We start from the raw sequence: 21042 nt of genomic DNA, 5'->3' as shown, positions 1-21042 counted from the left end.
TTCCAATGTACAGTGGTACCTCAGGTTATATACGCTTCAGGTTACAGACTCCGCTAACCCAGAAATAGTGCTTCAGGTTAAGAACTTTGCTTCAGGATGAGAACAGATATCGTGCTCTGGCGGCGCGGCAGCAGCAGGAGGCCCCATTAGCTAAAGTGGTGCTTCAGGTTAAGAACAGTTTCAGGTTAAGTATGGACCTCCGGAACGAATTAAGTACTTAACCTGAGGTACCACTGTACTGTATTTATCAATTAGAAAATTGGTGTGGCACGGGCAAATTTTTATTCTGAAACTGTGACCCAGAGGGGGGGAAATGTTTGTGAATCACTGCCCTAGACCAAATGGCTCCTCAGGTCAAGAATTCCTTTGGTGACCTCTGTTTTAACCCCCACACCACCCATTTTTAGACACCTCGTACCCCATTTCGTGACTTTGCTGTATGACCTGACTGCAAGTAAGCCTGATCCCTGCCATGGTGGCTGATGATGATGAACTTGTGCATAAGGGATTTTATTTGCGGCCTCTGAACTGTTTGTTCTGTTAGTTTCAGCTGTCGAACTCAGGGTGGAGCAGATCGTCTGGGTGACAGGTGCACCCTGAACACAGCCTGGCACCCCCCAAACCCAACGCCCCAGGCAGTCATCTGGGTCACCTGCCCCTAAATTCAACCAGGCTCATTCCAGCTAAGCGGTTTGGGTTTTTTTTAGAAAGGTTTCGATCCCTCCTTTTTTTAGAAGGGTTTCTATCCTTTATTATGACAACAACAATTCAACAACCCTGGGCCTAACATTACATTTCTATTCATGATTAATTAGAAGTTGGTTCTCCCCGTTTCCACAACAGTTTGCGATGTTATTGCTTGTTTGTTTTTAAAAAGTTCTTGTGGGAATTCATCCGCATTTTAGTGCTCCAATCTCCTAATATAAAGGTTTTTGGGAATGCAACCTTGCCCAAAACACTCACGGCTGCAAAGCAACTTTCTCTAACGTAATGCATGCCGATGTGTTATTTTCACTAATATATGTACATTTTTGTGCATGTTAATTGTGATGGGATGTGGGAACCGCATTGCAAGATTTGGAGAAGTGCAAATTTCAAAGGATGGCTGTGTTTCGGTTCACGCATTAAATTTCATGCTCAAATTTCATGTTACAGAAAGTGCAAATTGCCTAAGTTTGCCTTTAAATGGACACTGGGTCAAATTTCTCCCCATCTCCAGTCTGAACTGATGCGAATAATGAGGCCAGCACCGTCAACGCCAACAACTACACCCATGTCAAGCTTGCCGAACTGTAAATACCCTATAATGGTGTTTTTCAACCTTGGACCCCCAGATGTTGTAGGACTACAACTCCCATCATCCCCTGCTAGCTTAGCCAATAGTCAGGGGTGATGGCAGCTGTAGTGTTACAACACCTGGGAACCCAAGGCTGAAGAAAAATGGCCAACACACCTTCTGGAAGCCGAGGCCCCACTGCAGCGCAGCCTGCAAAAAGACATCCTCACCTGTTGGACATTTTGTCCCTTGGTGACATATTCATTGCCAACCTTCACCCTCGGGTGGCAGAGACCCTTGAGGAGGTCGGCTGAGTTCAGGCCCATCAAGTAGGCAGATTTATCTGCATCTGGGGGGGAAAGGAAAAATGTATGGTAGATACTGCGGGTGGGATCCTATATTTTCTACCCCTGCAACTTATTTTTTAAGAGGTGGAGGCGTCTGTCCGTTTCAGCTTTGCTACATTTCTCCTTTCTTCAATCTTAAGGTCAGTTCTCCACCTCAATCTGCAATTTTGTTTTATTTTTTTTTAAAGCAAGGCCTCGCCAACAAATTTCTCCTGGTACTACACACACGATGGTACGTCATTTTGCCTAATATCTGAACCTCTGCAAAGCAATCCCCCCTAATTTAATGCATTTTGGGATGGTATTCCCCCCCATACATACATTTTAATAGACACACCATCCTAGTATATTTATTCTTTGTGCACGTGACTTGGCTGGAGAACTACAAAATTCAGAGAAGTGCTCATTTTTGAGGATGGCTGTGCAAATCCCTTTCCCGCTTCTCCCTGACATTCCCCTTTATCCGACAGATCTCTCCTGCCCTTTGCAAACCACACACCTTCGGTCCCATCGGCCTCAGCCTGCTCCTCCCGCTGTTTCTGCTTAAATTTCATGTTGCCGTAGTGCATGATGGCGCCAGTCAGCTTGTAAACCCCGACTTTCTCCTCTGGGGTGAAACCCAGGACATCAAAGGCACTCTGTGTATAAAAGAAAGAAAGAAAGAAAGAAAGAAAGAAAGAAAGAAAGAAAGAAAGAAAGAAAGAAAGAAAGAAAATGTCACAGAGGACGCTTCTCAAATTGGCACCATTCACTTTTGACACACACCTCCACTGCATTTCCTGCACTCCTGGAGCTGCCAGCAGGTGGTGCTGTTCCAGTTCTGTAGCTACAAGATGGCTCTCTCTTTTGGAATACAGTGGTACCTTCAGGTTACATACACTTCAGGTTACAGACTCCGCTAACCCAGAAATAGTACCTCGGGTTAAGAACTTTGCTTCAGGATGAGAACAGAAATCGTGCAGCAGCGGTGCAGCAGCAGCAGGAGGCCCCATTAGCTAAAGTGGTGCTTCAGGTTAAGAACAGTTTCAGGTTAAGACCTCCGGAACGAATTAAGTACTTAACCTGAGGTACCACTGTATGTAGAAATGGAGAAACTTACCAGAAGCGTAAGAAATTACAGTAAGATAACAAATTTTTTATAACAGGATGGAAATGGTTTATTGAGTATTGACAGATAAACTGTAAACAGGTCAGAACCCTGGCAGGGTTATTGTAATAACCTGCAGTTTTATAAGAGTATATATTTAAAGCAGATGAATAAATGAGCAAATTAAGTTCATTTGGATATGCAGAAGATATCAAAAACAAATTTAAGGAACTGCAGAAAGAAGGAGAAGTTAAGCTTTGAAATGTTAAAACGATTGTAAAATTAGTGAAATATATAAACCTGAAAAGCATAAAAGAAATACAAGATTGCTACACCCAGGATTTTGGTCATCTTTTTCAATATGGCGCCCTGTGCGAGCCCAAATTTTGGCACCCCTAAATGGATCTTCTTAACACATGGAAAATGGCTGACGTCCCTTCCCCTCCCTGTGTTTATGCAAAGAGACTCACATCTGTTGCCATCAGCTCGTCTGAATCATCGATGGAGGCCACAGTCACCTCTCCTTGGGAGATGTAGCTGTAGTCGTAGGGGTTGTTTGTGACCAGAAGTAGGTCTTTTGGGGGAAGAAACAGGGGAATGAAGAGGAGGGTTAATAGCAGACTGTGTTCAGGGCATGACTCCCCAGAAAGCATCGGCTCAAAGAAAGATTTGGTCACAATGCGGATATTTCATTTAAACCCATTTAAACTTATTGTAGATTTATAGTTAGACTTGTTATCGCCTGGTTTCGGAAGACTCGCATCCTTATCAAATTGGCTTAGCAGAGTTTGGTAACTGCCCCTAATGGGGAAACTGACCAAGAAAATACAGCGTAGCTGAAGGATAAAGGAGACAGCGTGGTTTGGTGGTTAGAGCAGTGTTTCTCAAACATGGGTCTCCAGCTGTTTTCAGACTACAATTCCCATCGTCCTTGACCGCCGGCTAACAAGGGATGGTGGACATTGTAGTCCAAAAATAGCTGGTGATCCGAGTTTGGGAAAAACTGGGTTAGAGTGTCAGACCAGAACCTGGGAGAGACCAGGGTTCAAATTCCCACTTGGCCATTAAACTCACTGGGTGACTTTGGGCCGCTTGATGCCCCTCCGCCTAACCTACCTCACAGGGTTATTGTGAGAATAAAATAGGGAGGAAGAAGAGAACCATGAGCTCCTCAGAGGAAAGATGGGATGTAATAAATAAATAATTTTACAACTGACTGGATGAGGTAAGAATAGCAATCCTGAATTTCCACGGACATCAAGATTGTTCACACCACACTTTTCAATGCATTTCCCTTTCCTGTACTGCAAAAAGTTCGCTTGCTTCACTAGGCTGGCAGAGACCTTTATTCTGCTTGACTACTGCACTGTGCTGTTTGTGGGGCTGCCTTTGTATATAGTCTAGAAGCTGCAGTTAATGCAGAATGCGGTGGCCAAACGGTTCATGGGAACAGGCTACTGGCAACACACTACACTTCTGCTGAGAGATGGGTTGCCAGTTTGCTACCGAATCAAGTGCAAGGTTCTTGCATTAATTCACAAAACCCTAAACATTCCCTTTAGGACCGTATGGGCCCTTATGTTCTGCCTCGATCACTGAGATCCTATGACGGGGCATTTCTGGTGGTTCCCCCATGCCCCAAAGGCTTGGTCAGCCTTCACTATGGACCAAGCCTTGAGTGCAGCAGGACCTGGCCGGTGGAACTCCTTGCCACTAAAGGTTCAGCAGGAATCGCCCCAGCCTTCTTTTAGGCATCCCCGAAAAGCGGTGTTGTTTAGACAGGCCTTTGAATTGCGAACCTTCTTTTAACTAATCAGCATTTATTTGATGTTTCTACTGATGTCTTTACGAATGTTTTTATTTACGCTATTGTAAATTTGTTTACGGGATACTGCCTTGCTGTATTTTTTTTTTTTTATGACAGAGCAGTCTATAAAATCTAAAATATCAATAAATAAATGTGCAAACCTAAAGTTCTGGTATGCACATGAATCCCTCTAGAGGCAACTTGGTTTGATTACCCACTGGGAAATTTTGTATATACTCTCTCTGCTTATGGAGAAACACAAAACCTAAATACTCACCCAGAAGCTCTGGCTTCTTGTTGGACAGGATCTGGTAGAATATATGGTAGTTTCTCTCAGCTTTGAGCTGGAAAATCACCCGGGACTTTTCCAGGAGATCTGAGAGAGAGAGAGGTGGGGGGGGGCTGTGTGAAAACTGAATTGATGCAAGCTGTGTAAAATCTAGAACAGCCACTTACACCTTGCCAAAAAACAACAACACAAAAAACACATAGTTGCACAGGACTGGCATATATCAATTTATATGCCTAGATGCAAATTTAGATATAATAACTGCATATAAGTATTTATTTATTTGCAGCAACTATTGCTTATCCTTTTAGGCTCTGTCAGAGCAGCGAACAAAATCAGTTCTAAGACACTCCTTGCCCTCAGGTACAGCAAATGTGGAAGAGGGGAAATATCAGTTTTTTAATGGATGAAACAGGTTAGTTGCTTTTAGAGTTTGTAGAGATGGTTTCATTGCATTAGAGTTTGTTGAATTGATATTACTGTTATCAGAGCTTGCATTTCTGTTTCATTCTGTTTTTACTGTGTACACCCTTCCAATGGCTTACACCATGAAGTTTCCTGTAAATTTGTTTTATTAATAACTGCTACTCTTTCTTAACTGGAGTATTTATGGCGGGATAAGGAATTTGAAGAGGGAGGCAGGAGTTGCCAAGCTTTTTGGGCCAGTGGAATTTTCAGGGAAGTGCAGTGGGTTCCAGTCACAAGATGGCTGCCGTGGGGTGTGTGGCATAGCACAAGATGGCTGCCGTGGAGTGTGTGGCATAGCACAAGATGGCTGCCGTGGGGTGTGTGGCATAGCACAAGATGGCTGCCGTGGGGTGTGTGGCATAGCACAAGATGGCTGCCGTGGGGTGTGTGGCATAGCACAAGATGGCTGCCGTGGGGTGTGTGGCATAACACAAGATGGCTGCCGTGGGGTGTGTGGCATAATACAAGATGGCTGCTGTGGGGTGTGTGGCATAGCACAAGATGGTTGCCGTGGGGTGTGTGGCATAGCACAAGATGACTGCCGCGGGGTGTGTGGCATAACACAAGATGGTTGCCGCGGGGTGTGTGGCATAACACAAGATGGCTGCCGCGGGGTGTGTGGCATAACACAAGACGGCTGCTGCGGGGTGTGTGGCATAGCACAAGATGGCTGCTACAGGGTGTGTGGCATAGCACAAAATGGCTGCCGCAGGGTGTGTGGCATAACACAAGATGGCTGCCGCAGGGGACAGAAACACAGCTGGACACACGGATCAGACGGACTGATCAAACTTCCCTTCGCAGTCTGACTTACAGGTTTCTATGTCCGCTGAAGCCAACTTTCCCGTTGCCCCGAAGTGGATTCGGATGAATTTACCCTAGACAGAAAAAGGAGGGCATGACTGTATGAGAGCACTGGACTCTGATGAAGAAGTCTTGGGTTCAAATTATCCTCTAAGCTGTGACGTTCATGGGTGGTTTTGGGTAAGGTAGAAGCTACCTCTATGCGCTGCCAAGCCTACCTCGCAGGGGTGTTAGGCAACAATGCCGTTCTGAACTGTTTTGAGGGAGAACGTGAGACACAGAAACAGAACAACAGCAATGTTTAATTGCAATTTGGGTTGCTTTGCATGCAGAAGGTCACAGGTTTGATCCCCGGCATCTGCAGATTGGGCTGGGGATGTCCAACCCTGGAGAGCTGCTGCCAGTCTGTGTGGACAATACTAAGCTAGATGGAGTCCTGGTCTGACTCAGCTTCCTAGGTACCCAAGGGCATAGGCTGATATACAGGATGCACACTGCGCAAGCGTCCCGGAAAAACCGGGACATCCTTTTCCCCCTCGTGAGAGCATGGCAGCCATTTTGGGTATTATGATCTCGTGTGATTTCATGCCAACATCTCACCCTGAAAAAAGCACTTTTCTTGACCTGGCGGTTTTGCACAGCACCCAAAAATGCACATTTTTGAGGGCTTGTGAGAGCACAGCCCCTCAAAAAAGCATGTATTTAGGGCTCCGTGATCTCACGTGAGTCTTGCGAGGGGGCACAGACGAGAAGACCCGGTTTTGGGACTCAACATGGAGGGCAAGCAGGGCTTCCATATGTGGGGATCTTCCATACGCCTCCCTAACCAGCCAGATTCACTCACAAATCGGGACGAGTTGTCGTTCCGCAAGGTCTTGGCATTGCCGAAGGCCTCCAGGGCAGGGTTGGCCTGGATGATTTGATCCTCCAGCGTCCCCTGAAAAAGCAGAGTGAATGGTTAGGGCAGCTTAAATCCACCCCCTCCACACATCTTCAGATCCCACGTCATGCTCTGTGGGGCACTGCTGTGGGGAAATTCAGAGCAGGCCAGGGTCCGCTGTGGGGAATTTTTTTCCAGCTGCAGGGGTTGCCATGTTGGATTAAACACAAGGCTGCATTTGCACTGCATGCTTAGGGCACTATGACGCCCGCTTTGAACAATCATGGCTTCCCCCAAAGCATTCTGGGAGCTGCCTCTCTTTGCTGAGAGCTGTTAGGAGACCCCCATTCCCCTCACAGAGGTACAATTCTCAGAGTGGTCTAACGGCCAATCCCTCTTCCCAGAGAATTGCGAGAGAAATGGGGTGGGGTGGGGATCCCCTAGCAACTCTCAGCACCATGAATAAGCCGCAGCTCCCAGAATTCTTTGGGGGGAAGCCATGACGGCTCAAAGCAGTACGAGACCTCCTAGTGGTGCAGCAATAAAACCACTGGCACATTCGCAAAGCTAAGCAGGGTCTGATATGGTTTCCAGTTGGATGGGAGACGGCGTGTTGAGATTCCTGCAAAAGGAGTTGGACTAGACAACCCTCGGGGTCACTCTGTGATTGAAATGTACGATGTTAATGGGGCCTTAGCCAGCTATGCCAAGGGCCTAATTCTTCCTGGGGTGAGAAACCTGCGTCTGGGCTGCACCAATTTCAGATGTAAATGGGGGTTCCCGGAACAGATTCCCACGCAAGAAAGCTAGCATGTCAGAAACCAGAGTTTCTTCACATCCATGCCTTTGTTTCAAGCAACTCTCAGGGAAACTGAGTTCTCCAAAGGGCAACACGGAGACTAAGGAGAAGAAAGCTGGTTCCTGAGCTGGATATGCAAAGGGAGACATTTGGGGGCAGGCTGATGTCGGTGAGGCAATGCCCCATACACCCTAATGGACCAGCCATGGCTGAGCACTCTTTGAGAGTCACAGCTTTCCCCAAAGAATCCTGGGAGCTATAGCTTAAAAGAGCGCCTTCGCCAGTATCAACCATCTTGGACCTTACGATCAGCTGGTGAGGCCTTGTTGGTGGCTCAACCCGCCTGGCAGTGACAGGGCCTTTTCGGTGGTGGCTCCCCGATTGTGGAATGCTTTCCCTGTGCCTCTCTTCCTCGTTACAGACTTTCAAGAGGAATTTAAGAGCATTACTTTGCTGGAAGAGGAGGTGGGAGGCCTTTGCGCAGGAGGGAAAGGCCTGCGCTTCGCACACGATCACGATTGCTCGTGGGTACCTTGTTGGTGTTGGCGGCATCTTTCTTGCGGTCGCCGATGGCAGCGATGCTGGCAAAGTACTGGATCACCCGTTTGGTGTTCACCGTCTTCCCTGCACCGGATTCTCCGCTGGAATGAGGACAGAATACGACGGTGAGGCAGCCAGGCAGAGGGGAAGCCTGCAACTACTTATGCAGTCAGAAAATACTTTGGATTTTCACAACATGACGAATTGGGAGAAGGGGGTCATTTTGAGGCACTCACGTGATGAGGACAGACTGGTTTTCTCGGTCTGGAAGGAAAGAGAAAAATGTAAGAATTGCCATGCTGGTTGAGATTGAGGACCAATGTCTCTGGCATTGAGCAGCTAATCAGAGGTTGCTCATAAATGTTCACATGCAAGGTAAGGTGCTGAAAGTTACCCCCCTCTTTTACCCTTAATATCAGGTGGTCAAAGATAGAACATCGAAGTTCTATTGTTAGATGTCTTCAGTAAACAGCCACAGGCTATGGGTTTCCCCAGTTCTCCAATTATTTACCGTATTTTTTGCTCTATAAGACTCACTTTTCCCCTCCTAAAAAGTAAGGGGAAATGTGTGTGCGTCTTATGGAGCGAATGCAGGCTGTGCAGCTATCCCAGAAGCCAGAACAGCAAGAGGGATTGCTGCTTTCACTGCGCAGCGATCCCTCTTGGTGTTCTGGCTTCTGAGATTCAGAATATCTTTTTTCTTGTTTTCCTCCTCCAAAAACTTGTGGTCTGGTGCATCTTATAGAGCGAAAAATACGGTATTTTAAAATGCCACTTATACCTTGTAGCATCATGGAATGCAGTGAATTTGAGCACATTTTGAGTTGCATTAAGGAAAATTTAGACTAGCTTTAAGCTGCCCAGCGCCTTCCAGATGTTTTGGGCTACAATTCCCCGGAGCAGATTAGCCAGGAGGGTTCTGGGAGAAATGTGTCCCTGCTGCCACACAAAATAAAAACCCCACACAAGGGCAACGAATCCTTTTGTACCCGTCAACATGTATTGGTACGCGTTGTCGGAGATGGAGAAGATGTGGGGAGGGGCTTCGCTTCGCTTCTTGCCCCTGTAGGCAGCGACGACCTCAGCGTTGTAGACCGGCAGCCATTTGTAAGGGTTAACAGTCACACAGAAGAGGCCGGAGTATGTCTGGGGGGGAGAAAGGAGGAGGGAACCAAAAGCTGAGAGGGACACGCCAAGTTAGAATGAAGTGTGAACTTCATACCCTCCGACATTTATCTGATGAAAATGGGGACATCCTATTCCATCGTCATAATTTTACTATTTATACCCTAGATATCTTACTGGGTTGCCTCCAGCCACTCCAGGCAACTTCCAGCATATAAAAACATAATAAAACATTAAACATAAAAAACCCTTCCCTATACAGGATCAAAGCTGTCAACTTTTCCCTTTTCTTGCGAGGAGTCCTATTCGGAATAAGGGAATTTCCCTTAAAAAAAGGGAAACATTGACAGCTATGTACAGGATTGTCTTTAGACGGCTCAGGGGTCAGATAGCTCCATACCCTCCAATGTTTCTCCAATGAAAATAGGGGAATCCTAAGGAAAAGTGGGACATTCCAGCATGAAATCAGAAACCGGCTTCTCTAAATCAGGGACGTCCCTGGAAAATAGGGACACTGAAAAAAAAATTGAAGATCTAGCAAAGAAACCATAGTTGACCAAAGGGGACTACGATTCCCATCAGCCCCAGTCAGTAGCTAGACTACAAATCCCATCAGCACCAAGACAATCACCGTCACCAGTTGGCTGTGCTGGTGGTGCTGATGGGAGTTCCCGTCCAAGACTTTTGCAGGACATCTGGTTGGGGAAGGTAGCCCCCTAGATGGTGGGGAGCCCCCCCGCCGGACTTACATAGATCATCCAGGCGGCGTAGCGCTCCTTCAGATTGTAGAGGACGGCAGCTTCGTGCAGGAAGGTCAACATGGCCATGTCTTCAATCTTGTCGAACTTGGGCGGGTTCTGCTGGTGGACGTCCGCCTCCTTCACTGTCACCGTCTGGGGGAGTTTTAGCAGAAAGCATCGTCCAGATCCCACAATCAAAAACACCGACCCGCCAATTCCCATCAGACCTTTAAGCTTCCAGAACATCTCCTTCCCCTTTGGGTCCTGATCCTGGTTATCTGGCCTTTGACAGAAGCAAAAGCCACAGCCTTATTTCCGCTGTCCTCTTCAAACATTGCCAGTTCGTTGACTTTACACTATCCTGCTCTCCTCAAAAATCATCAGAACGTGAGAAAAGCCTGCCGGATCAGGGCCAAAGGCCCATCTCCTCCATCGTCCTGTTCTCACAGTGGCCAATCATATGCCCACGGGATACCCGCAAGCGGCACCTGAGCGCCCTCTCTCCCCTCCTGCCATTTTCAGCCACTGGAACTCATTCCTGCCTCTGACCGCGGAGGCTGGAAAAAGCCATGGTTAGCTTTCTCCTCCACAAACTGGTCCACAACCCGCTTTTAAAGCCATCCAGATGGGCAACCCTCACTGCCTCTTGTGACGGTGAGTTCCGCAGTTTAACGATGTGCCGCGGAAAGAAGCACATTCTTTCCCCTGGCCCAAATCTTCCAATATTCAGCTTCGCTGGAGACGAGCGTCCTCACAAACATGAACCCCTCCTTGGCCCATTGCCCCCCGCCCCGGACCTTTCTTCACTGTTCGAGCCCCAAGGATTCTCATTCCATTAGGGGACAGGATCTTGCTTTGCACCCGGACGGTCCCAGGTTCAATGTGGCTTAGGGCCCTCGTATTTACGGGACCGCCTCTCCTGGTATGCCCTGCAGAGGACCTTAAGGTCCATGAACAACCATAGTTTAGAGGTCCCGGGCCCTAAGGAAGTCAGATTATCCTCCACCAGGGCCAGGGCCTTCTCAGTGATGGCTCCGACCTGCTGGAATGCTCTGTCCCATGAGACCAGGGCCCTTCAGGATTTAACCTCCTTCCATTGGGCCTGTAAGACAGAGCTATTCCACCTGGCCTTTAATTTGAATTCAGCCTGATCTTTTATTTCCCTTCCCTCCCCCTCCCCTTTTTATGAACATTGCCCGTTCTGAGACCCCACAGCTAATTCTCCCCTGGCCTCCTCGCTGGCCCAAGTAGGACCAATTCAGCCAGCTAGCCCTGGGGATTATCTAATGCTTATTTTCCCTAAATTGATTTTTGAATTTTATTGTTATTCGTGTTATTATACTGTATTTTATGCTGCTTTTATAATTAAGTGTTTTAAATTTGTTGTTAGCCGCCCTGAGCCCGGTTTTTGAACCGGGAAGGGCGGGGTATAAATTAAAATTTATTATTATTACTATTATTATTATTATTATTATTATTATTATTATTATTATTAATTCCTGGTTCCTCCAGATACAGCTAAGTCCTGGACAGCCTCTGCCATTCAGTGTAGACAACGCTGAACTAGGTGGACCAGTGGGCCCCTCCTCAGGATGAGGCAGATTCCTATGTCCCGGCCCACCTCTTTCGCAAAGTCCAGACCCTGCATTTCAGGGGGTTGGGCTAGATGACCCTTAGGGTCCCTTCCTGCAATTCTATGATTCTGTCCTCTGATTCTTTGCGCCGCCCTTGCCACAGACCTTGCCGTTCTCGGTTTGCACGGTGACCATGCCTCCCTCGCGGCTCGTGACCTTGCCCTTGACAAACTCTTCCTTCTCGTCGGGCACGAAGCACTCCGTGCGGATGTCGAAGATCCGGGTCTGGGCCTCCAGGCGCTCCTTGTCCGATTTCCGGAGGTAGGGAGCCGCCGCCCCAAACTCGGCCATCACGGCGTCACCCATCCTGCGCGGCAGAAGAAGGCAGGGAGGGCATGAGAGAAGCAAGAGAAAGACTGCCGGTACGCAGCACCCCCGGTAACTTTCCAGCAAGGATGGGGAGCCTGTGACCTTCTAAGGGCTGCTGGACTCCGATTCCCATAAGCGCCAGCAGCCAGCATGATGGGAGTTGTAGTCCAACAACTCGTGGAAGGTACTGCATCGTTTCTCAGTGGCCTGCTCATGCCTAGCAGTGGGAGAATCTGTCAGTTCCAGTTTCTCACAAGCTGTGGATACACCATATACAGTGGTACCTCAGGTTACATACGCTTCATGTTACAGACTCCGCTAACCCAGAAATAGTGCTTCAGGTTAAGAACTTTGCTTCAGGATGAGAACAGAAATCGTGCTCCAGTGGCGCGGCGGCAGCAGGAGGCCCCATTAGCTAAAGTGGTGCTTCAGGTTAAGAACAGTTTCAGGTTAAGTACGGACCTCCCGAACGAATTAAGTACTTAACCCGAGGTACCATTGTATTTTAAGCGTGCAAACGCACACCTGAGACTCTTGGGAACTGTATTTTGTTACAGGAGTTGTAGTTCCGCAAGGGGTAAACTACAGTTCCCCTGATTATCTGGGCTGGGGGGGAACGTGCTTTTAATAATTATAATAATCTTTATTGAGGTCCAAAAACCCGTAACATAGACACAGAATAAAATGCAGATTCAGACAGACAACCGCCTGGGAGAGGGAGACTGAGACGATATTTGTTTAGTCTTAAGTATGATGATCTTTCATACGTATGACTACCGAGAGAAACTTTGCCACGGCCACTGTGATATCATTAGACTTGTCGTCCGGAAGATATTTAGTATAGTAGGCTTCAGATTTACCCAGCCAATTTGCCAGTAGGGGTTTAATGTGCTTTTAATGTACAATATCTCAGTTTCTATTTTTTTTTTCAGCCTTAAGCGCTGAATCTAGACATATATGAAAAAACACTGTGAAAATGCTTTTTTAAAAAACGTTTTAAAATACACATGGAATTTCCCATTAGCTCACCATCGCCATCTAGTGTCACATTTGTATAATGCACTTAAAACGTTACATCTGCAGCTGTATAGCTGAGTTGGCTCTCTGCATCTCCATATCAGTTTGCAGTGAAAACAAAAAAATAAGTCCCCATGAAAGTTCATAAGCATTCTATCGTATATTCTATCGTAATATATGCTTGAATGAGCTTTTGCCTGATAAGGCACATTTTTGCAGAGCGGTTTCCCCCTATACAATTCATTTCCTACAATTCAGTTCATATATGGGGAGATACAGAGGGGAAGCGACAGAAAGGTTGAGACAAGGTCATCCTACCTGTTAGAGCCTTGGAGGAGGAAGATTGGAGTCTGAGAAAAGAAATAAAAAGAGTTGGTGGAGGAAGAATGAGTGTCAGGCTTGAGTCAGGAACCGGTCGCTGGCATCTTCTCGCTGAGCAGGTGGGAAAAGCAGCTGGAGCAGCTGCCTCTTAGGAAAGTCTGGGCCGAAAGGTTGGTGGGTGGAAGGGGAAGGGGTTGCAAAAACTAATAATAATAATAATAATAATAATAATAATAATAATAATAATTTATTATTTATATCCCGCCCTCCCCAGCCAAAGCCGGGCTCAGGGTGGCTAACAACAATAAAATAATACAACATTCATAGCCTTATTGGGGAGGATAAATGCCTCCCATCTCCTTCTTCCATCCAAGCAACCCCCACATTTTTCTTCGCCCGTAATAGTCACCCACTCCTCCATCCAGCCTCTAACACAGGGCTCAGCAAACTTTTTCAGCAGGGGGCCGGTCCACTGTCCCTCAGACCTTGTGGGGGGCCGGACTATATTTTGAAGCAGGGGGGAATGAACGAATTCCTATGCCCCACAAATAACCCAGAGATGCATTTTCTATAAAAGCACACATTCTACTCGTGTAAAAACACCAGGCAGGCCCCACAAATACCCCAGAGATGCATTTTAAATAAAAGGACACATTCTACTCATGTAAAAACACGCTGATTCCTGGACCGTTTGCGGGCTGGATTGAGAAGGTGATTGGGCCAGATTCGGCTCCCGGGCCTTAGTTTGCCTACCCATGCGTCTAACATCTTCCTTCTTCCCTGCTCCAACTGTGAGCCGTGGCCTCACTCGGCCCCTCCCCATAAGCTCCCCCCCCCCATGCATACAGGGAACTGTAGTTCCTTACCCACTCATCTACAACCCCTCCTCTAGCCCTCCTTTGTCGCCTTCCACAAAAATATTTTTCTTCGATTTATGTCACACACCTCCTCTCGGGGGGACGGGACCCTCTTCTATCCCTAGGACTATCTTACTGCTCTCGACCGGGCTGTGTACATTTAAAGCAGACACCCCACAAATAATTCTGGGAACTGTAGTTTCTTAAGGGGGCAGCGACCTGCAGCTCTGTGGTGGGTAAACTACAAAATTGCTTTGGGTGGGAACATGCTTGAAATCTGTGTTAAATGTGTGGTACGCACACAGCCCAAGTGTTAATTTCAAGTTTCCAGTCCTCAGTGCTATCAAAGCCCTCTCTTCACCTTCATTTTCCTTCCCTGTTTACTAAAAGCTCTACTCGTGCGCCCCCCATATTGTCTCCTTCTCAGTCAATGATATATATATATACCTCCTCCCTCTCTGTTAACTCGCCTCTCCCTCTGCCCCCTTGTAGGTGATAGCAAGCATCTTTCTTCAAAAGCCCCACCATCCACAAAGCTTTTCTTCACGCACCTCACCCTCGTAGGTGACTGATAGATTTTTCACAAGCCCCCTTGGGGAGCTCCAGAGAAGAGACCTGTGAAACTCAAAAGCTTACTTCCACAAACCAGAACGTCCATCCTCGCAGTTTGTTTGCTCATCCCTGACTTCATTGCCCTTGCCGTACGCCTGGCCTACAGACACCAGAGAGATGCACCCAGGTGTAGCTAAACCACACAGGTAAGTAGGCAGGTGTCTGTATGCCAGAGACGTCACTGGCACTTCCGCAAATACGTAAGCCACTTACAGATTATTGCTATCATTTGTTCAGATAATAGATTAAACTTGCTAAAGAAATAAATGTTGATCCCTACGAAAGCAAACATGGACCAACTTGTCTAGGGTCACAGCTATACTACAATCTGAAACTCTCACCCCATGGCTTCCCCTAAAGAATCCTGGGAACTGTAGTTCACGCACCACAGAGCTGCAATTCCTAGCACCTGAAATAAACTACAGTTCTCAATAATCTTTGGGGGAACATGGTGCTTACATGACCTCAGCAGCAACAGAAACAGCATCTCAGCCCTCTTATTCCGGGTCCAGCTTGGAAGAAAATATTTACAGCCGAAAGACATTTTCCTTCCTTCGCATCCTTTCCTGACCCACATGTCCGAGACCCCCAATTTATTTATTCCCTCCACTACGCCCACCCCACAAGCCCCACCGGACACCCCCAGACCAGAAATCTCTTACGCCAGGACACGGAGGTAACTCAGCCTGGAGTCCAGCAAGATCTGAGCCTTTGGACCAACCCCATCCCTTTATATCCTCCTGTCCGAAATAGCATCACCCCCCAGCCCAGTCTTCCGCCCCCCCCCACTCCCTGAAACAGGCCCGTCGCAGCTGTGAGTGACATGATGACAAGGATTCGGAGAGATGGCTCCGCGAAGGACCAGCCTGACCATGAATGGCGCTCGTCTTCATCCCTTCAACTGTCCTCCCCCCTCCACAACCTCTCCTCTCTGCAGCCCCTGATTCCCAGAGGAGGGAGGCACATTCCTCAGGGGGGGGGGGGACACGAGTGCTGTCAGTGGCTGATAAGCGCCAGGGAAGTGAGCTGGAATGACAGCATGTTTCAGGTCTATGCAAGTGTATGAAGATGCTAGGCCAGGGAGGGAGACAATGCAACGATAAGGAGAAGACTTTGCCGGTGGAGAGAAGAGTCTGAGAAGCATAGACTTGGGCTCGGAAGGAAGGAATCATGTGCATATCTCTAAAACAAGGGGTTTGGGGGGGGCACAAGTTCTGCTCATGTTATCTATTTTTTTAAAAAAGATATGCATTTTTAAAAATCAGAGCGGTTTGCAACAATTATCCATTGATGTTAAAATGTAAAAACTAGGAAAGCAGCTAACTATTATGGAAAGACGGTACAGTAATTAATTGCGGAGGTCCGTTCTTAACCTGAAACTGTTCTTAATCTGAAGCACCACTTTAGCTAATGGGGCCTCCTGCTGCTGCCGCTGCGCAATTTCTGTTCTCATCCTGAAGCAAAGTTCTTAACCTGAGGTAATATTTCTGGGTTAGCAGAGTCTGTAACCTAAAGCGTATGTAACCTGAAGCATATGTAACCTGAGGTACCACTGTATTTTCAATTGCCTGCATAAGTTTCCAGCAGACCTTTAAAAACTGAAAAGGTTCTTGCTGAATGTCTACTGGTACAGCATTCCAGACCTCTGGGACGATGACACTAAAGGCTGTACATTAATATAAACCAGAGCTTTCCAAATTTTGCATGTTGCTGGTACACTTCTTAAATTTGCGCCATTTCGCGACACAGTAATTGAGGTTTGCATCGTTTTGCGACACAGCAGTTCAGTTTTACTAGCAAACCAGAAGTTAAACTAACCCCTTTCCAGTCCCGGGAGAAGTGTGGGGAGCGTTTGTGCGACACACTGCAGCCAACACACTAACATGTCGTGTGACACGGTTTGGGAAGCTCTGCTATAGGAGTTTAATCTAGGAATGACAGATGATTCTTGTTGCTGGAATTAGCTGACGCGGCACCTTCCTCCCTCCTTTTTGTTAACATGCAGTAGAATAAAACGAATCACACCATCGTAGAATCACGATTGTATAAAGTGGCTTCACAGTGCTTTCAGTTTACAGTATGGTGCAAACAGGGTCTTACTTAGAGCGCAACTTGTGTAATTTTGTCAATTGTTCATTTATTAAATTTATATACCTCCCTTGCTTTGAAAAACACAGGGCGGTATACAGTAGAGTCCTGCTCGGGAGCATCTGTGGCATGAAAAGCTGCAAGAAATCTATTAAGTAGTGGGTTGACATCAATACATAACAATTTCAGAAGTTAAAGCACACCGATTGAAAACTGTAAGACGGCCACAAATTTTTGCAGGTGCAATGCCTTGGTCCTGCACCGCATGGGGTTGGACCCTTGGTCACCAACTCTACGGTCCTACGATTCTTTGCATGGCTGTCCCAGCACCACCATGGATGGCAATCATCACCGGTGCACAGACAGGATGTCCCTTGCGAAGGAGGGATGACGCTCAAAGAATGCCGTGGGGGGCGGGTGGGAGGGAAATGTCTGGCTTTGACCTCTGCCCTCCCCTCCAAACCACCCCGGTCACCTTCCCTGACCTTGGGCGGACGGCATGGGGGTTGTTTGAGGGAACGGGGGGCCTCGGAGGGCGGTCAGAGATGGGGAGCTGGAATTAGCTCTCTCCCTCCACCTCCACCCCCCCGGGAACTTCACGCCTTCCCAAGGCCTTTCGGACCAGGGTGCTGATTCTCAGCTGCCATTGTTGACTGGCGCTGATTCTCAGCTGCTATTGTTGACCGGCCGAGGGAGGGATGGGGAATGGGGGACAGGTGCTCGGAGCCAGGATAAGCCCAGGGGTGGGATTAAGCGGCCGGAGGGGGGAGATGGCGGTTTTGGCGGGGTTTGGGGATTAACACCTGTTTTGTTTGTGGCACTAGGATGCTTTCGGATCATTTCCTGGGCCCGGCTCTCTTTTGTCGCAGAGGAGGGCCCGGGAGCGGTCTGTGCTGGTGTGTAGTGGCTGATGGGGGGGGGAGCCCAAAAGGCCCTGAGAAGTGAGAGCTAAGATGCTTTTTAGGTGGGGGTGGATAGCAGCAGCTGGACTGGGGAGCTGAGTGGGACGGTGCCTCACAGCCGAACAAAGGCAGGTGGACCGCGAGATTGCAGGGCTCAATTTCATTCTGACGCATCCGCAGCCCTTTGTATGTTCCGTGGAACTGTGGTGGTGCCTCTGCGACGGCAGAATCTGTTTTTGCCGTAAGGTTCTAGTCCTCATCGCTGGCACGGTTAAAGGAGGGGGCAAGGAAAGTCTTTTTGTGGCCGGTAGGTGGACCTTAACCATCCTGCAAAGCTCCCCACAGACTGTAGGAGCAGGATAATTTGTCATTGAATTTATTTACGATTTAACTGCAATCTATTCCGCTTCGTTCCTTCTGTACACAAGATTCATCTCTTCCTGGTAGATAACTTTATTTATCGTTATTTATTAAATTTGTATACCGCTCCTCATCTGAAGATCTCAGGGCGATTCAGAGCATTAAAAGGCAAAATTAATACGCATAACTTAGATTGGGCACCCCCAAACTTGGCCCTCCAGATGTTTTGGGACTACAGTTCCCATCACCCCTGACTACTGGTTCTGTTAGCTAGGGATGATGGGAGTTGTAGTCCCAAAACATCTGGAGGGCCGAGTTTGGGGATGCCTGATTTAGACTGAAAGAAGACATATGAGGCATATCCTGGGCTTAAAACACATATTCTGGCTTCTTCTCAGATTGTATAAATCTTTCTCCTTTTAAATTAGTAGAAGTTGTGACTCCTTGATGCAGAGTTTTTGTCCTATGACTGCCAGGCACTTTGTCAGATGGCCCTCGAGACTCGGATGCGAGGGAAGGGCAAACTGCACATGCTCAGAGGTTCTCTGATGAACTGCTCCCAGTCTGGTTGCACACTGCATTGGTAACCTACAGATCTAGTGAGTATTTGCTTTTGCTTATTTATTTTGCAAGAATTATGGACGGTTTGACTATAACGAAACCTCAGAGTGCTTTACAGAAAGAATAAAGCAATGGGGGGGTGGAGTTTAAGGCAACTATTTGAAACATTCAGAAAATTTAATTGAAATCAACGATGCACTAAAGATAATACTAAAACATGTGTCAACACTCTACATGTCTGGATAGACTTTTTTCTTTCTTTCCAAAGGTGCCTTTATTACCTGCGTATTTTCCAACAGATTTTCAGTTGTTAGCAAGGTGTCATATGCAAGTAAGCTTATTTTCTGTTTTCCATTTTTACTTATTCCTTTTATATTTCCATCTTCTCTAATTACATTGGTCAGAGAATCAATGCCCAATACAAATAAAATTGGCGAAAGGGGGCATCCTTGTCTTGTACCTCGGGCTAGTGTTCTTTTTTTCTGTTATACCATCATTCACTGCAATGGATGGGTAAAAGGTAAAGGACCCCTGGATGGTTAAGTCCAGTCAAAGGTGAATATGATATTGCGGCACTCATCTCATTTTCAGGCCGAGGGAGCCAGTGTTTGTCCATAGACAGTTTTCCGGGTCATGTGGCCAGCAGGACTAAACCACTTATGGTGCAACGGGATACCGTGATGGAAACCAGAGCGCCCAGAAACATCGTTTACCTTCCCGCCGCAGCGGTACCTATTTATCTAGATGGCATACTTTTGAACTGCTAGGTTGGCAGGAGCTGGGACAGAGCAACAGGAGCTCACGCCATCATGGGGATTCGAACCGCCAGCCTTCTGACTGGCAAGCCCAAGAGGCTCAGTGGCTTAGACCACAGCACCACCCGCATCCCTAAATAGACTAAAATGGATAGTCTTGTCTAAAACAACAGTGTTTTTAAGCAGAGCACAAAAAGAGCACAGTGAAAGCGAATATCTGTTGTCAACAGGCAGGGAGTTCCAATGAGTGGGATAATGCAGTTCATTCGCACTCTTTGCATTCTTTTGTCCCTTGGGGCAAGGGCAGGAAAGGATCATGTGACCTGGAACGCCCCCCCATGTTACCAATACAACATGAAGCCACATGGTTTTCACGAGAAGACAGCAAATGACTCAGACCAAAGTCACCTTCATTACTTTAAGAGAGAACAAGATGCTGTTGGTTCCCATTTTCTGCTCATTTTCTGTATCACTCAAGCGCCAACTATGCCGGCCTGTTGATTTTTTAAATATTACAAACTTTGGCCAGGCTTGGGGTTCTGCTGATCATGCAGAGAGACTTTGTATGTGTGTGTCTTTAGTAACTATCACCCCCCCCCTCCAGAAAATTGGCAATTAGGAGTAATCCCAGAGTAAATTGCAGCAGAATTACAGGCACAATAAACAAAGCGACTAGCAAAGCAATAAATAATGGCATACAGTAGGGTTACCATATGTCTGGAATTTCCCAGACATAGCAGGTATTCAGCCCTTGCAAATAAAGCTCAACAACTTTAAAACTTTTGTGTCTATATTTTCACTTTTTGAAATATGGCAACCCTACATAAGGAGACCCTACTGGAAGAGTTAATTATGGCCTATCTAGACATAGCGACTGGGACATTCGCAGGGAAACCAAAATGTTTGTTTACAAAGCTATTGTACTACCAACCTTCCTGTATGCTTGTGAAACATGGACCACTTATAAATGCCGTCTCCAACTCCTTGAAAGATTCCATCGATGGTGTCTCCGAAAAATTTTACACATCACTTGGGAAGACAGGCAAACTAATATCAGTGTACTGGAAGAAGCAAAGTTCACCAGTGTTGAAGCAATGATTCTTACTGGACTGGTCATGTTGTGCGGATGCCTGATTATCGTCTTTCAAAGCAACTACTATATTCCGAACTTAAAAAGGGGAAGCGTAATGCTGGTGGTCAAGAAAAGAGGTTTAAAGACTCTCAAGGCAAATCTAAAAAAATGTAGTATAAACACCGACAATTGGGAAACACTGGCTTGCGAGTGATCAACTCTCATCTGGAAACCTAGATCCCCACAGTGGAAGGACATGTGGATCCAGAATTGGCCTCCACAGTCACTTAACGGACTCACTGTTAAGACCGTGTTCAGGGAATACAATCTTACTCGGCTACAAGTGAAAGCCAGTGAAAGCTTTTTTTTAAAAAAAAAGCAAGTTTCCCCAA

At 47.0% G+C, this 21042-nt stretch overlaps 1 protein-coding gene and 1 long non-coding RNA gene across 4 annotated transcripts in view; one reads left to right on the top strand and one right to left on the bottom strand.

Annotated features, from left to right (window-relative positions):
• LOC310746754 (myosin-6) overlaps positions 1-15832 on the bottom strand; it is a 50209-nt gene extending 34377 nt beyond the window's left edge. The window contains exons 1-13 of the mRNA XM_083580749.1: positions 15575-15832; positions 13441-13472; positions 11902-12103; positions 10172-10315; positions 9287-9443; positions 8534-8561; positions 8290-8398; positions 6923-7015; positions 6089-6152; positions 4795-4893; positions 3181-3284; positions 2123-2261; positions 1507-1625 (exon numbers count right to left, since the gene is read on the bottom strand). Of these exons, the coding sequence (XP_083436875.1) occupies positions 1507-1625; positions 2123-2261; positions 3181-3284; positions 4795-4893; positions 6089-6152; positions 6923-7015; positions 8290-8398; positions 8534-8561; positions 9287-9443; positions 10172-10315; positions 11902-12102 (1257 nt within the window). The 5' untranslated portion in view covers position 12103; positions 13441-13472; positions 15575-15832. The remainder of the gene's footprint in view (positions 1-1506; positions 1626-2122; positions 2262-3180; positions 3285-4794; positions 4894-6088; positions 6153-6922; positions 7016-8289; positions 8399-8533; positions 8562-9286; positions 9444-10171; positions 10316-11901; positions 12104-13440; positions 13473-15574) is intronic.
• Positions 15833-17407: 1575 nt separating this feature from the next.
• LOC310747024 overlaps positions 17408-21042 on the top strand; it is a 28461-nt gene continuing 24826 nt past the window's right edge. Inside the window, exons 1-3 of one of the 3 annotated variants that reach the window (XR_014540848.1) lie at positions 17408-18209; positions 18694-18861; positions 19092-19283. This is a non-coding gene — a long non-coding RNA (uncharacterized lncRNA). Of the gene's footprint in view, positions 18210-18693; positions 18862-19091; positions 19284-21042 lie in introns of those variants that run through there. The other 2 variants (XR_014540846.1, XR_014540847.1) reach the window with 2 other exon arrangements.

This window comes from Podarcis filfolensis, assembly GCF_964270895.1.
Source record: "Podarcis filfolensis genome assembly, chromosome: 13".
NCBI classification, from domain to species: domain Eukaryota; kingdom Metazoa; phylum Chordata; class Lepidosauria; order Squamata; family Lacertidae; genus Podarcis; species Podarcis filfolensis.
Note: the sequence above shows the minus strand (reverse complement) of the source record. Positions and strands in the feature narration are given on the sequence as shown.